At 31.0% G+C, this 13983-nt stretch overlaps 1 protein-coding gene across 2 annotated transcripts in view; it reads left to right on the top strand.

Annotated features, from left to right (window-relative positions):
* Nucleotides 1-13983, top strand: part of MINDY3 (MINDY lysine 48 deubiquitinase 3) — a 28767-nt gene that overhangs the window by 10674 nt on the left and 4110 nt on the right. For both annotated transcript variants that reach the window (XM_014052187.2, XM_014052185.2), the window contains exons 6-12: nucleotides 2283-2334; nucleotides 3506-3620; nucleotides 4220-4293; nucleotides 4636-4715; nucleotides 6894-6964; nucleotides 8244-8324; nucleotides 12369-12441. In XM_014052187.2, coding sequence (XP_013907662.2) covers nucleotides 2283-2334; nucleotides 3506-3620; nucleotides 4220-4293; nucleotides 4636-4715; nucleotides 6894-6964; nucleotides 8244-8324; nucleotides 12369-12441 — 546 coding nt within the window. The remainder of the gene's footprint in view (nucleotides 1-2282; nucleotides 2335-3505; nucleotides 3621-4219; nucleotides 4294-4635; nucleotides 4716-6893; nucleotides 6965-8243; nucleotides 8325-12368; nucleotides 12442-13983) is intronic.

The raw sequence follows: 13983 nt of genomic DNA, 5'->3' as shown, positions 1-13983 counted from the left end.
ATAAGATTGTAAAAGCTTTAAATGAATTATAGGTAGCCCTTGCTTAGCAATTGGTCACTTAGCTATTGTCGAGGTTTCAATGGACATCCCCATTATGGTCTGATTACAGAGTTCCAGTGGCCACATTCTCCTCCCTGTGTGATCATATATTCCCATTATGAATGCTTGGCAACTGGCTCATATTTATGACTATTTGCAGCATCTCATGGTCACATGACCAGTATTTTGGAGAGGTGTTTTTGCTAGTTTCCAGCATAAAATGCCCATTGGAAGAAAATGGGTTTGTTAATGAATCTGACATTTATTTAATGACTGCCACAAAAACATAAAATAGGATGGGGTCATGTGATGACCTTCTTAACCCATCATAACTCACAATCAAAATTCCAAGCTTAATTACAGTCAAAAGTTGAGGAGTACCTTCATTTACTAATTTTCTTTTCATATGTGGGGCCACTGATTTATATTAACCCAGGAATATGAAAAAGAAAATTTAAGCATGCAGCTATTCCATTACAACTCAGATTTTATTTGGGGGGAAAAATGGAACATCACCTGATTAGGGTATAGTTTTGTTTAGTTGTGCCTCAAATAGCTTGGTAAAGAAGGCCACTGTTTAGTCATACAGTAAATTAGAGTACCACAGATTTTGCATTAATGTTGGTAACACAGATGATGTATGCAACCCATTTATATCAATCCATCACATTAAGGCTCATTTAAGTTAAATAATGCTTTCTTTGACAGGGTGTTAAAATAAATTTGTCAGTAAAATGATACTGCTCCATGATACATAACAAGTGCTAAGGAAAAAAATGCTGAGCTTTCCTATTTAGTGCTTTGTTTATAATCACTGGAATATGCTTATGATTTATTGCTTCTTTCCATTTTAAAGGAATTAGTTGAAAAGCAGTTGTTATTATCCTTGTTCTGGTACACACTTCTCATGGAACAAAAATGCAATTATGAAACTCATTCTGATAGTAAAATATATTGGAGTTGGTAATTGCAAAAACAAAAATTGAGGTTTTTCATTTCTTATATCTTGTCTATTCATATTATTAAATAATTATTAATCAGATTAGAGAGATTAAACTCTCTTGTTTAGAAATAAAGACTTTGATTTCTATAGTATGTTCCTCTTTCTATTGTTTCTCTGTTCTTTACTATTGCTCAGTGTTCAAGTGAAATTGATGACAATAATTTATATAATTGATTTGTTTGTTTTACATTGACTAAAATAATGCAGGTTCATTGGTTCAAACTTCCTTATTCCTTATTCTTATAGCCTATTGATGATTTGATATTTTATTAGATGCAATAAATATATCTATTTTTCATTGAGACTTATTGTTTATACCTAGATGCTGTTCCAAATGTATTTATTACACAAAGCTTCACATTATATATTTTATTAACCACCAAGTAGCTTAATATTAAGATTTATTTCTTTTCTTATTTGATATATTTATCTGACATGCAGCTGTGTTTCTTTTATCAAAAGTAGAATTCTTTTTATAGAATTCAAAATCTACAATCATTCTTTAGATATTTATTGTCAACTGCCCAGTTACCTGTGGTATGTGGTAAAATGGCGGTTAATAAATTTAATTAAATAAGTACTTATATTTATAATAGATACAGCACTGTTATGTTAATCTAACCATAAATCACTTATTTTCATTACATATGAAATTCAGCAAGTAAATTCCAATAAATTCCACTTAGAACCTTTAAACAGATTAGGTATCGGTTACATTGAAAAACTCCCTTTAATTTCTCTCTCAAAAAGTGAGAAAAGTTAGTAAAAAGTTTGAATTGGAAAAGCACTAAATGTAGCATTTTTTTTACTGTTTGGTTAGTTATTAAAAAGTGCAAAATATTTTATTTAAAAGATGCATGCTCCTAGTTTGCTGGTGTAGTGAAACAATTTGAGAAAAATGAAACACTAATTACACTAATTCTGTTCTGAAATCCAATTCTAAGTTATCCTTTTAGGAAAAACTACACTTGTGGTTGATGATTTTCCTGCAGTAGTTTTCATAATTCATGTCAAACTGACTCTGGTTAGTTTGCAAAGCTGTTGAAATTCAGTGGTTTTGTAATCTTGACAATATTGACTCTTAATTTCATTAAACTGGCATGTACAATGTAACAAAAGTTGTACTGAAAGAAGGTGGGGGGGGGTGACTTTCGTTATGAAAAGCTTGAAAGTATTCCAGCTTGCTGTGTGTTTCTGTCAGTTTTGGTTGTCTGTACTAAAAAGTATTTCTTGTATATAGCTGCCTTGGCTGTGGAAGAATTTGGCTTTGAACGATTTCATGCATTAATTTAGTAAGTAACATGTTGCAGCACTTAAAATATTCAAAATTATCATTTTAAGATATAAGCTTTGTATTGTTTTATCCCATGTGACTCAACATCAAGATTAAACCTGCTTATGCTCATGCAACCTGCTGCTTTAAAACCAGAAAGAAACATACTGTTAGGAGTGGTAGGAAATAACACTTGATATTTTACATGAATTTTTAAAATAGAGAGAAAAAGGAGTGTTAAGTGTACAGACTCTTTGAGCTATAATTTTCTGTATCAGACCTAGTTTTGTCCAATAGTTTTGACACCTTTACAAATTTAAAAATTATTAAAGTCTCAATCCACGAGATAGGCAGAGAAATAAACTTAATAGTAATAATAATTATCTGTGACACCTCTGTTCTGTGAGCCACAATGGTTACCAGTAAGTTTTCAACTACAATTAAAAGTATTTACTTTGACCTATATAACCCTTCAGTTAGGGTGTGCACCTGGTTGTCTGCTGGACTGTTTTTCTCCCATTGTTCCTGATCACTGAATAAATTTTGACCCAGTGGGTAGGCTCTGATTATTATGGATCCCAGGTGATGTGCCTTTTCCATCATGACACCTGCTCTTTGAGATAGTGTACTCTGGAGGCTAGTGTTGGCTGCAAACTGACATCCTTTAAATGGACCATGAAGACTTGATCGTTTTTCCAGATGCTAGTTTAGGAAGAATATGCCTTTAAATGTTATTGTATCAAATCTGTTTTTAATTTGTATACTGCTGTATACTGCCTAAAGTCATGAATTGGGCAACCTATACATTTAATCCATATATACATGCATTAATTTACAATATATATGTTTCTGAAAAGTTGGCTTTATATAGAATCCCATTTTGGCATTCTATACATTTCCAAGCCTTTGTATAAAATGCCTGTTTTCATACATTAAACATAACCTGTATAAACATGGTGGAAATTTTAATAAGGTACCCAGTTACTTTATAACATGTCAAATCTTTTCAGATGTGAAACCTTAAACATTTCTTTCTAAAATTTTGATTTATTCTGCTATATTGATACCACTAATAATGTATACCTGCTACAACCACTGATTTTCCCAATAGATAATTGTTCTTAGTTATATTGCATTTACATTAATCACAAGTACTGAATGCCTAACTGACTTTTATTTTTAACCTTTAGCAAGCGTTCATATGCCAACTTTTCTGATTTCAAGGATGCAGTCTGGAATCACCACACAATGTGGACAAATAAATTTGGAGTGCTCCTTTTTCTATATTCTGTGATACTTACTAAGGTGTGTTTTTAAAACTCTACTTTAGAACTTCTAAAATAGCTTCATTAAATTATATGAGTTAGGCTTCTAGTACAAATATGCCTGTGTATATGTATGGATGTTTATGTAGCTGTAGGTTCTGGTCTTTGCTAGATCTCTTAGGTTTGTTTCTGAAATGATTATAATAGGTTGGTTAGAGGAAGACTATTTAAAAGATTAAAGGATCTTTTAAATAATGTATTTTTTGCTCCTAAGATGAACAGAATAAAATACACTGTATTTTAAAGACTAATAATACTTATATATATGCTGAATTTTAAATCTTTGCTCAAAAATATGGAGGTTTTGCTATATACAGCCTGGAATTTCTTGAGAGATTCTAGAATGAATGAGTGGCTTTTAGTTTTATACTACAACAGAAGAGGATATTGTATAGGATAATACCTATTGGCAATTAAATTATATGAAAAAGTAAACAAGTTGTAAGGTAAGGCACTTGTTTGAATTTTCAGTCACAACTAACTTTCAGAATAGCTAAAACCTATTAATATGCATGCTAAAGAATTGGAAAAATATTTTTCTTAGTACAAATATGTGGACATTATCCTATAATTTTTAAGGGCATTGAAAATATAAAAAATGAAATTGAAGATTCATCCGAACCATTGATAGATCCTGTTTATGGTCATGGAAGGTAAGCTTTGTTATTTCTATCTTCCTTAAACTAGTGATGGAACAAATGCTAGCTTAGAAATAGCATTAATTGTGTAATAATTAATCATCACGATAAAAATATGTGTAACTGGCTTTTTATGTAATATTTATTACTTATTGTAAGTAACTCTTACAAAATTGTATGGAAAGTTAACTTTTTACAACTTGTAATCTAAAATGAATGTCTTGGTTATTCAAAAAAGTGTATGCAGATGATACTGTGTTTTACTATTCAGTTGAGTGTGGAGTTTAAAATATCTAAACTTTTTTTAGCAAAAAGAAACAGTGCAATTATCAAAAACCTTTTCTTCTGCCTTTTAAGCCAAAGTTTAATTAATCTTCTGCTGACGGGATTTGCAGTATCTAATGTCTGGGATGGAGATAGGGAATGCTCAGGAATGAGTAAGTATGAATTTGATTTGCCTTATAGTAATGTTGAATTTTTAAAAAAAGTATTTATTTGCTTTGAATTTGAATTGCACGCAATTCAGATGAATTAATCTTGTATCTTCATTGGAATGATCTGTTTAAAATGAATAAAACAGAAATGATAATCCCTACAGGTATGCAATCAAGCTTATTTTCCACAACTTTCTAGTTTTATTGATAAACTCTTTTCTCATAAGATTTTATTTCAGGCCTAAAATATAAGAAATAGAATTTAACATCAATAATATTTCAAATAAATTGTACACCATAGAAAATTATAATTTTACTAATCTGCTATATTGCCTTTTTAGGTAGAATAGATTTTTGATGGTGATTCCTTGACTTTTCAGTTTGACCTAGTATTTTAAACTATCATCATCTAAAGTTAGATAGAAATAACAATTGAGCTATATAAAAAACACCTTATATTGTACAGAGCCCTGAGCTCCTTCCTTCTAAAGGTGCAGTTAATTCATCCTTTAAGAATTTGATCTTACAGCCTTGAAATATCTTTGATCTTAAAAGGGAAAATATAACATTAAATAATCATTCTACTTTCTTGCCAAAATCTGATGCAACACTTTCATTTTTCAGCAATTGTTGCATATCAGACTTTAAACTACAGCTATTCCTTGACTTATTACTGATGCTTAATGGACAGCTGAAATTACAATGTACTAAAAAAAGTTATTTATAATTCATTCTTGAAGTTACAACTATCTCACTATCACCTTGGTGACATGATTACATTTTGAACACTTGGCAACTGACTCACATTTGCAATCAATTGCAGTGTTCCATGTCCACGTGATTATGTTTTGTGACTTTTTGTCATTTTCGGAAGGTGGGGGGGGAACACCCATTGAATAAGCTAAATTCAGACGTATGGCCATGTGATTTACTTAATGACTATGATTTACTTAATGATCATAAAACAGGCATAAAATTAAATCTGGTACATAATAGCTTGACATGATTAAAAGTTTAGGATTAATTGTGGCTATAAATTAAGAATTACCTGCATCCCGTCAATAAATAAGTGCAGTATTTTTAAATCCACAAGAGGGCAGTAGCCCATAAAGAAAAAAATAAAGCTTTTAGAATAAGATAAAAATGTTTCTCCAAAATCATTAAATGGTACTGAAGTGCTGTTTCATTATGACTGTGTGTGCAAATGAGTTTTTCACTGCTAATTTAAAAGTGGATCTCTCAAAGTGTTTTTATGCAATCAAATTGCTGTGACAGTGTCCTGCTAAAAAATGTATCAGATTCTATCCTTGAGTTTAGTCTTGTGATCATGTCTGAATTGAAGTTTAATCCCCATATCACTTTTTGTTTAACCATGTGTATGTTGCATATGTTGCCATGTGTTGCAATTTGATTAGAAGCAAATTATTATTGGAAGACTTACAACTGTTTTATGTTTTAAAGAAACAGCTTGAAATAACTGTGTGGAAAATTTTTACGTGTTAAATGAATAAAACTTTCTATTGCTATCAGCTCCAGTTATGGGTTTGGTTGAAGTGATCTTCAAATAGAAATTTTACATCCTTGCTTTGTTTAATCCCACAAACTTTAAATTATAATGGCTAATATAAAATTCTGACTCTTATTATTAATAATTGCTGTGTCCTCTGTTACAATTTTGAAGGGCAGTCCATGAGAAATAGTACTTTTGCCCTATTAGTTTTTAAAATTTTTCTTTGTCAGATATATGAGCTTTTTTACTGAGATCCTGCATATATGTTCTACCTCAAAATAAATGTGATATGTGTATTCAAAAATTGTAATGTTGCCTAAAGCCAACAATTTTAGTTTCTTTAGCTTAGTTTCCTTTGTATTCCTTTGTATTCTAGCAGTTCCTTCCATTCATAAGAATTTGTTCTAATTCTTCAGTTGTGTAGTCCTTTGCTGATGTATGCTTTTCGGTTACTATTTGTTTGTTTGCTTCATTAAACATAAAAAATACTGAAAATAGAAAAATATTATTTTAATGTCACTTACTTGAGTTGTATTACTCCCTCTATATATTTTTATTTGCCATTCACTTTGTTAATATAGAACAAAAATTTCATTGTATAGTGTAACTAAGAAAAAGAGCTATGAATCAGACTTTGAATAATCAAATACAGGAATTTTGTCTCTCTTTAGAATTACTTGGAATTAATAAACAAGGAGCTGTTGGTTTTTTGACTCTTATGGAATCCCTGAGATATTGTAAGGTAAGTTTTTTAAAACCTGTCATGTGAAAGCATGATGAATTATATGACTTGAAAAAACAATTCACTTATGTCTAATGATTGAAAGCATTACCCAGTGTTATCTTAAATTTCTTATATTAGAGACAATTACATACTTTTTACATAAACTATCAACTTGCGATCCTGGATGGTATCTTTTAAGTTTTTGATTTGGTTCTTTGTTTTCGCTACTTCAGTAGTTTCCTATGAAATACCAATATCTAATGCCCCAAATTATACCAATTCACCTCTTAAACATATTCATTTATTATATTTATACCAACATCTCATTTATTTCTACATTGAACAAATTAATACAATGCTATATATGGACTTTTTGTAGTATTTGGGTAGGGCATGTAAGCATGAATGATAACTGTGCTATAAAATTAGAGTTAGATATTGAGATAGATGATAGATAGACAAACGGACAGTTTTTACAACTTTCTTCTTTAAAAGAATCATTCACTGTTACAGTAAAAGTTAAAAGAGATCAGATTATTTCCAATTGGAAATTTAATTTTTTGTTGCATGCTTAACTCTGTTTATTATATCAGGAGTTAGGCATTAACATTTATTAGGTCTATGTGATGCTTAGAATACAGAGCAGAAAATGTGTTTCTGAACACATGTAGGAATACAAGTAACATCTGCTGGCAACTCTTAAACCAAACATGTCCTTTCCTAAGATTGTATTACAGCTGTGGAAGGTTGCTGCATGATCCAGGAAAAAGACTGTTGCTGAAGCAGTTGCTGAAAAGTATTATACAAGCATCTCACTATGTTCTGAAACATCTTTTTTCATTCCAATACAAATAACTCCATCAGCTTGACATATCTCACCTCACTTTAACCTCACAGCAACACTTTTGATAGCTACATAAGGCTCTATGAGAAAGTCTGGCTAAAAATTATCTAATGTTTTTCATGATCAGACCTTAATCTGAATCTTACTGTTATAAATTAATACCTTTACCAAATGCCATACTGAATTTCCATTTTATATTTTCTTATTTTGGTAGAGAAGTTAAATAACAACTGGTTCTCACCCCTGATCTATGATACTTTATCTTGGAATGCAATTTAAGTCATAGTTAGATGTCCAGAAGTCCAGATATAACTTCTTTTCCTTAAGAGTACTCTGAGTCTTGTTTACCCAACAATATTTTGAAGCAGAAGTATGCATTATCTGCTCCATTAGAAATGTGCTAATTCTTTTTTGTTTTGTTTTGTTTTGCTTTAATGTTCTTGTTTTTCTTAGGTTGGATCCTACTTGAAGTCTCCAAAATTCCCTATTTGGATACTTGGCAGTGAAACTCATCTTACAGTCTTTTTTGCCAAGGTAGGATTCCTTCCTTTTTTATTTCAATGTTTAGGGCCAAATAATATTTTTTGAGTTTTTCTTAAAGTATAATAGTTTTTCCATACAATAGTGTTTGCAAAACAGATTGGTAATATTGAAAGTTAAATGAAAGATATTTCTCTAAATCTATTGAACTTAAAAATGTTTTAAAAATGTGGCTTGTTATGATTGAAATATCTTCAAAACTTTCTTGATTGTTTGGTATGGCAGAGAAACAAAACCCCTTTAATATTTTTTCAGAAACAACAAATCCATACATGGCTATTTTTAGAAAGTTATGTATTGTATTATATGTATTGTAATCTGTGATTTTTCAGTGCTGCAAATAAAGGATTGTTCTGATTTAATCCAGAACCACTAATCAAAAAAAGAAATGGCTCTGCCATTGCTTATATTGAATTGGTTTTTGATGAGCTGAAGAGGTGAAATTTGCTTCACTTCAGCATTATTCCAAACTTGAATTAAATCTTTCATTATTCAGCTCCCGTCAAATTTGCAGTAACTGGGTGATTTTTTTAAAAAAAAGATAAAAATAAAGAGCAGAAAATTAAAAATAACAGAAGCATCACATAAGGGAGTTCAAGAAACTTTAATGAGGAAAATATTAAGTAAAAGTAATGAATTTCCAGAAAGACTAAAGAATCATATTTTATCTTGAGCATTAATGATATAAGTGTTCATGATCAAAACCAAGCTTTAAACTGCATTATAGTCTCTTTATTAAGATATATTCCTGTGAGGCAGAATTATATCAGTAAGCAAAGTTATGCCATTTCTGTATTGCTGAATCTAGCATATATATATATGTGTATGTGTGTGTGTGTGTGTATATATATATGTATATATATGTATATATGTGTTTGTGTACGTGTGTGTGTACGTATGCGTGCGTGCGCGCACACACACACACACACACACACACACACACACACACACACACATATATATATATATATATATATATATATATATATATATATATATATATATATATATATAATCTTACTGTGTATAGATATTAAATATGATAATCTGAAAGGTTTTACTCCTCATGACTAACTGTGGACCACGAAAATAGAATTGTTTATACACCTAGTGAGTTGAATTCATTTTTTATTTGGAAGAAAAATCGTTTCTATCTACTTCCTTTTCAAAGTTTTAGCAGTTTACTTCTAAATGAAATAATTGCAAAATCTTTTATATTTTAAATAAGTGTAGATACTATAGTATATGAACTACAATATTTTCAGAAAGTTTCATAAACAGTGGTTTTTTATTGAAGGCAAATCAAGATTGACTATATCTGAATATATAATATGAAATGTTGTGACCATAAAACTGTATCATTTTAAATATGAACAAATAAGAATTAACCTATTGAAAAAAGGAGTAAAGGAGGATGTGATGCAAACTACCAGTATTTTATTTTGTACCACTTGAGAAATGAAAGCAATACTGTCCTATTCTGTTCTTTATAAACACATTATTCTTTGTATTCAAGATCCAAAGAATTGAAAGTATATATTTAAAAATCTAGTTAAAAACTAGTATGAATTTGTTGTATTCTTCAAAACAAGTTACTCATCTTTTCACATTTAGTTGAATTTATCTGCTATATGCTTTACAGCTGACTTCAAAGCATCTTAATATATGTAGAGAAGAAATGTTGAGACTTGGTGAATACTGGTACAATTATATGGATGACAAAAATTTACAAGTCTGTTTGTCGCCTGTTAACTATTTGATCATCCTGTAGAGAGTAATGTATTTGACAGCTGTTGACTGCCCACCTACGTTGCATATATTCTTGTATACAGCATTTCGTTTCATTCTTTACAAGTGCAATTAAATAACCTTGCAAATTCATTTCATGTTGTCTTTTGAAGTGGTAAGAAACGAGTCTTTGATTTTCTTCATTGTCTCTTTGTGTTGAAATGTGTACACCAATATATGCAATGTTTTATTACTCCCTAATAAGAGACTAGTTTTAAGAAGACAATGTAAGAATATTTTGAAATCTTAGTCTTGGGTTTCATTTAGTTGTTCTGGATGTTATTTTTAATTGAATATTTTGTAATATACATTGGTACCTGTGAGAAAAGAAATACACAAATTATGCAAACAGTTTAGATTATTACACATAATTTCATATTAAACTATTTTGTTTATGCTGTGGCATATTAACATATTCAATATAGTAATATAATATTAAATCCAATTCTGATACATTACTTTAAAACAATCTGAATGTTAATTGTATACTATAAATTAGTCATAGGATTAAAGAATAATTTAATTTATATCACTGTGGTCATAATTTCAGTTAGCTATTGTGCTTTGAGCACAGTGTGAATATAATTATCAAATATATGAAAAGCAGTTAATTGCTGGATATATTTAAGTGAAGTTGCTTACGCCAATATAGGGCTATAAAATTGAAATAAATAGAAGATGAAATTAAGTCCATTTTTAAAAAAAAAAAAAGTTTTCTTTACTAAGAAGAAACTTGAAAAGTTCTCGTTATATATAGCAACTTCTTTGATCTAAATGACTGAGGTTGTTTGACATGCCTCAACTCAGTATAGCCTTAAATTATACTGAATTAGTATAACAAGTTTAAATTTAAGTGGGTTTTTTTTCCCAATCTTATGACTTGTAGTATATTTCAGAGATATTTGAAAAGCTTTCAAGCTGTATAGAACTTTTTGAACATATTTCTGTCACTATTCTCCTATCTTGCCCATACTAACCTGAATTAATTATAGCACTAAGCACTAAAAGCTATTAACAGAATTTTAAACATTTTGTTTTTCTTGGGCTGAATAGTAACTTCTCCAAAAAGGATTAACACCTGTATAGCATATATGAAATGGTTTTCTGATGAGTACTGTATAGTAAATGTGTATAGCTTCATCCTATTTTTAGATTAACAGAATTTAGGAAGTTTTTTTAAAAAATGGTTTGTTAAAACAGAATCCAGGAAATTCTATCAGCAGTTCTGTTGCTGTAGGGTTTGTGTGTGCTGTTTTTGATTTGTAAGAATGAAAACAGCTGAAAAATGCTCATTAAAATATACTAATGGACTATGTGTGTTTGCCTTCCAGGGTAAACATGAGTTCCTAAAATAAACCTATATTATCAAGGAAAACTAGATTTAAATGGCAGCAAAATGGACAGTAAGAATAATAATATGATTTAAAGAATGAAACACTATATGTCCTATATTTGTGTTATGGTATGCTTTGAAAATAATTTGGAAAACAACAAATAAGATTTCTTCCTTGAAAAATAAAGAATTTAGGATGCATTTTGATAATACGCATAACCTGGGTGCTTGTGTTTGGCAGGAGGTTTGGAGATTTGGAAAATAAAGTAAATACATATGGGGAAAGTTTACATGTCAATAAATATTACTGTTGCTTAGAGTGAATGAATAGTTTGCTTTTCAGTACTTTGCAATAAAAATTATGCTTTATTCAATTATAATGATGGAGAACAAAAATTTTATGTAACAAATATAGTGAGAGAGAAATTTTGTAAAGCTAATTCTTTCACTTGTGTTATAGCAAGAGCTTTAATATCCAATGGAAATATTTTTCTCAGAGCATCAGGGAAGAAATCAGGGCAGAAATAATACCTAATCAGAGAGCTATGTAGGAAGAAGACACATTGCCATCAACACAAGCAGGGCAAGCTGCTGTATATAAACAGCAAGCAAAACCGCATTTGCTTGCTATTTTTCAGTATGTTTATAGGTATAGGAGGCTATAGAATATTTTTTTTGAAGTTTCTTCAAGCACTGTTTGGTGTAGTAGCTGAATGATCTTTCAATTCTAAAGTTCCTTTCTATCTAAATCTAGATCGTTTATGTAAAGATCTCATGCTATATTTTTGAGGTAAAAACACAGATTTGTCAGACTTTTTCTAATGGTTTCTCCTAGAAAGTTATGTTTCCTTTATAAAACATTTTCCTTATAGCTACAACAGTGAGATTCAATTAAATTTTATGGATTTTCCCCCCAGGATGTGGGTCTTGTTGCTCCTGAAGCGCCTTCAGAGCAGGCCAGGCGGGTGTTTCAAACATATGACCCTGAGGGTAAGTAATCTAGAGGCCATTTCAGTTGCCTATCAGGAAGATAAGCCTTAGTTTCTTCCTACATATATTGGTTGAAGTGAAAATGAAATAAATGTCATCGGTAAAGTTATCTCTCACAGGTAATATAAAATGCCTGGAATTTTTTTTAATGTTATATCCATATTTTCTGTGTTATTGGCTACTATTTATCCAGGCCTTAAATATAACTTACCATGTTAAGTAATTGCTGCTGTGGAACTGAGATCAGGGCCAGTGAAAGGAACACCAGGTTTGTCTTCCCCACGCATAGCTATAGATTAACAATGCAGATAGATTCTTGTATAGCTATAGAATGTGAACTAAAATATTAAGTAAATAAAATAAATTTACTGTTTTAATTTCGAAAGTCTATTTTACTGAATTCCTGTACTTTTTGCTATAGAAATTGCCTCATTTTAGAATAAATAACAGAACAAGGAAACCGTAGTTGCCCTGGTAATCTTTTTTACCTCAGTAATGTCACAGTGCCCATTTATTCCAGTTTACTGACCTTTAATTTGTTACTCATCTGTGAGGTGGCTTGACTCACAGCTACTAAGCTTACTCAAGAGAACCATGTAAACATTTTGTCAGAAGCTTGGTGAAAGTTCAAAATCAAAGTGTTTGATTTTGACATTCTGGATAAGCTAGCAAGCCTTGGACAGAGGCTGTACAGTGGAATATGGGCACCAAAATTACAGGAAGACAGTGTAGCTTCAATGATAGTTATCATCTGCCATTATCATTCATACATCCTGCCCTGCTTTTCATCTGTTGATTGCTTGGTCAGGAAGGAAGGCAGGAACATCCATAATTGGTAGAGCAGAGCAAAATGTTTGGACAACAGGGAGATCAGAGGAGAGGCACATAAGAAGTACCCCAATTTAGGTGGTCTCCACTTTTACAGGACCCAGTAGAACTCTGTATCCTTCAGCTGCATTCAACTATTTCTGATTCTCTGCATCTATGAATACATAGATGTTAATTTATGGTTTTAGGCTAAAAAGCTCCATCATTTCAAGGTGTTATGCCAGTGATTATGACAAATAAATAGACATAGTTTCCCGGCCTAGAGTACTAGAAAAGTAAAAAATTTCCCCAAATTACACCTTCCTGTATGAGAGCATCTTAATGAGACTGCCTTTCACACCCATATCTGAATAAATGATGACTTGTTCCCACTCAAAAAGTATCAAAAAAGTATTTTCCTCCAAGATGGCGGTGCGCTTAGACGCTGCGGCTTTGAGCTCCTGGTGCCACAGTAGAGTTAAGCAAAAACTCGTCTATACACACAAGGAGTTATTAAAGATTGGATCTTCTAGTCGACTAGATATTACCAGCGACTTCCAGCAGTCTCATAATATACCGAGTGACATAGTAAGACTGCCAGGCTCTCCATGTATCATTGTTAGGCCTAGCAGGTGGCGAAGAGAGCGAAAGCAGAAGCGGGGATTCAGAGCTGGTTTGCTAGTTCGATTACGGATCAATTTGGCACAAGAAACCATTGGTTGCCCTCTGACATCA

This window comes from Thamnophis sirtalis, unplaced genomic scaffold (genome assembly GCF_051295495.1).
Source record: "Thamnophis sirtalis isolate CommonGarterSnake01/CBP01778 unplaced genomic scaffold, rThaSir2_p1.2 scaffold_4, whole genome shotgun sequence".
NCBI classification, from domain to species: Eukaryota; Metazoa; Chordata; class Lepidosauria; order Squamata; family Natricidae; genus Thamnophis; species Thamnophis sirtalis.
The sequence above is the reverse complement of the archived record's forward strand: the minus strand, read 5'-3'. Positions and strand labels throughout refer to the sequence as shown.